Source organism: Nansenia antarctica, assembly GCF_963989245.1.
Source record: "Nansenia antarctica genome assembly, contig: SCAFFOLD_536, whole genome shotgun sequence".
Lineage (NCBI taxonomy): Eukaryota > Metazoa > Chordata > Actinopteri > Argentiniformes > Microstomatidae > Nansenia > Nansenia antarctica.
The window spans coordinates 17,501-20,000 of NW_027662773.1; the positions used below are offsets into that span (position 1 = coordinate 17,501).

The 2,500-nt window shown below is 48.5% G+C and overlaps 1 protein-coding gene across 1 annotated transcript in view; it reads left to right on the forward strand.

Annotated features, from left to right (window-relative positions):
- LOC308175462 (basal cell adhesion molecule-like) overlaps positions 1–2,500 on the forward strand; it is a gene marked incomplete at both ends in the record, with an annotated part of 25,707 nt that overhangs the window by 13,176 nt on the left and 10,031 nt on the right. Inside the window, one exon of the mRNA XM_080551128.1 lies at positions 1,904–2,031. Coding sequence (XP_080407254.1) covers positions 1,904–2,031 — 128 coding nt within the window. The remainder of the gene's footprint in view (positions 1–1,903; positions 2,032–2,500) is intronic.

Sequence of the window (2,500 nt, forward strand, 5' to 3'; positions counted from 1 at the left end):
ACACACACACACTCACACACACACACGCAGCCTTTCTTCTGCATCTCTCCTGTTATTAAAACACAGAGTAGAGCCATGTTCCCAACACTCCCACTACCCTCTCCACTCGCTTTCCCACTGCTGTTGATCGTTGTCGTGTGGAGCGCTGCTTAGTTGTTGCTGTTGAGAGAGAGAGACAGAGAGAGACAGAGAGGGAGAGAGAGAGAGAGAGAAGGCGAGAGAGAGAGAGAGAAGGCGAGAGCGAGAGAGACAGAGAGAGAGAGAGAGAGAGAGAGAGACAGAGAGGGAGAGAGAGGGCGAGAGAGTGAAGGCGAGAGACAGAGAGGGAGAGAGACAGAGGGAGAGAGAGGGCAAGAGAGAGCAAGAGAGAGAAGGCGAGAGAGAGAGAGGGCAAGAGAGAGCAAGAGAGAGAAGGCGAGAGAGAGAGAGAGAGAGAGAGAGAGAGAGAGAGAGAGAGAGAGAGAGAGAGAGAGAGAGAGACAGTAGTGTCACTGCTCACTACTCTTCCCACAGCAGCCATTCCGTGTCAGTCCCACCGGTCGCCCGCTGGTCTCCAGGACAGCGTGTTGCATCCTAATGTCCCTGCTGTGTGTGTGTGTGTGTGTGTGTGTGTGTGTGTGTGTGTATCTGATGTGTGTATGTGCTGTGTGTGTATGTGATGTGTATGTGTGTGATGTGTGTGTGTGTATGTGATGTGTGTGTGTGTGTGTGCGTGTGTATGTGATGTGTGTATGTGCTGTGTGTGTGTGTGTGTGTGTGTATGTGATGTGTGTATGTGCTGTGTGTGTGTATGTGATGTGTGTGTGTGTGTGTGTATGTGATGTGTGTATGTGCTGTGTGTGTGTGTGTGTGTATGTGATGTGTGTGTATGTGATGTGTGTGTGTGTATGTGTGTGTATGTGATGTGTGTGTGTGATGTGTGTATGTGCTGTGTGTGTGTGTGTGTGTGCGCTGTGTGTGTGTATGCTGTGTGTGTGTGTATGTGATGTGTGTTTGTGTGTGTGTGTATGTGATGTGTGTGTGTGTATGCTGTGTGTGTGTGTGTGTGTGTATGTGTGTGTGTGTGTGTGTGTCTGTGTGTGTGTGTGTGCGTGCGTGCGTGCGTGCGTGCGTGCGTGCGTGCGTGTGTGTGTGTGTGTGTGTGTGCGTGTGTGTGTGTGTGTGCGTCTGCCTGGGGCGTGGTATGACAAGGCGTGCTCCAGCGCTGATAAAGACCTGCCTGGACGCCACCAGGTTGTCTGAGTCGTATTTGTTTTTCTTTTTAAACAATTGGAAGCCCTCAGGGTACTTTGAACCCACACCCACACACACACACACACACACACCCACACACACACACACACACACACAGAGTGGATATAGACTTGAGTTAATAACAGGAGAGGTTTCGATATATAAAAGGCAGTTAACCTGAATCACCACAGCTGGAATCAACAGTCTTCTACTTAGCTACTTCCCTCTCTTTTACCTCCCTCTCTCATCACTTGTCCCCTCCCTCTTCCTCTTTATCGTGTATCACTCAGGGGTCTGTGTGTGTGTGTGTGTGTGTGTGTGTGTGCGCGCCACACACGCATCTCCGGTATGAATCTTTGACCTATTTAAGCTTCATGGAGGCAGCAGGTCTCTTACGCTGTCCGCAAATCTGCCGAGAAAAGCCCAACATATCAATAGTTGATAGGTGTTCTCGTACTATATGATAACAATGTCAGGCTTCAGTATGAAGGTAATGACATGCATCACTAATCATACCCTCTCTCTCTCTCTACCCCCCCACCCTCCCTCCCTCTCTCTCTCTCTCTACCCACCCTCCCACCCTCTCTCTCTCTCTACCCCCCACCCTCCCTCCCACCCTCTCTCTCTCTACCCCCCCACCCACCCACCCTCCCTCCCTCTCTCTCTACAGCGTGCTGGGCCTCAGTATTGGTCACCGTGACGCCCAAGGTGGAGGTGATCAAGGGGGAGGCGGCCAGCCTGCCCTGCACCTTCAGCGGCGCCGGCGCTGGCAGCAACATCGTAGTGGAGTGGTTCATCGTGAGTCACCCCCCCTTCCCTTCTCCTACTATGTCCTTTTCTCACTAAAGGGATATCCTTTGGCTGGAGCAATTTCAGAGTATCCGCGGTGTCTTGAAAAGTATTAAAAGTTGATAAATCAATTTGGGGAAAATCAAGACCCTTAATAAGTATTAAAAAGTCTTATCACGGTTTTATGAGGTCTTGAATTTTGTAAGTATTTTTCTGAATTAGACTCAGTCCAAAGAGTTTGAGTCCTAAAAACTTTTAGTAAAAGTTTGTGAATTTATTAGTTTTATTAAAAAAACAAAGTGTTACATGGAAATGTTGTATGATAGTGGTCTAGTCTATTGCAAACTAAAACTGTTAAGTTAAAGGTGTCACTGAAGTGGCGGTGAGGTCTGGAAAAATATTGACACGGTCTTTAAAAAGTCTTAGAAAGGTATTGAAATTAACCTCAAGATTCCTGTATATACCCTGCCTGTGTTGT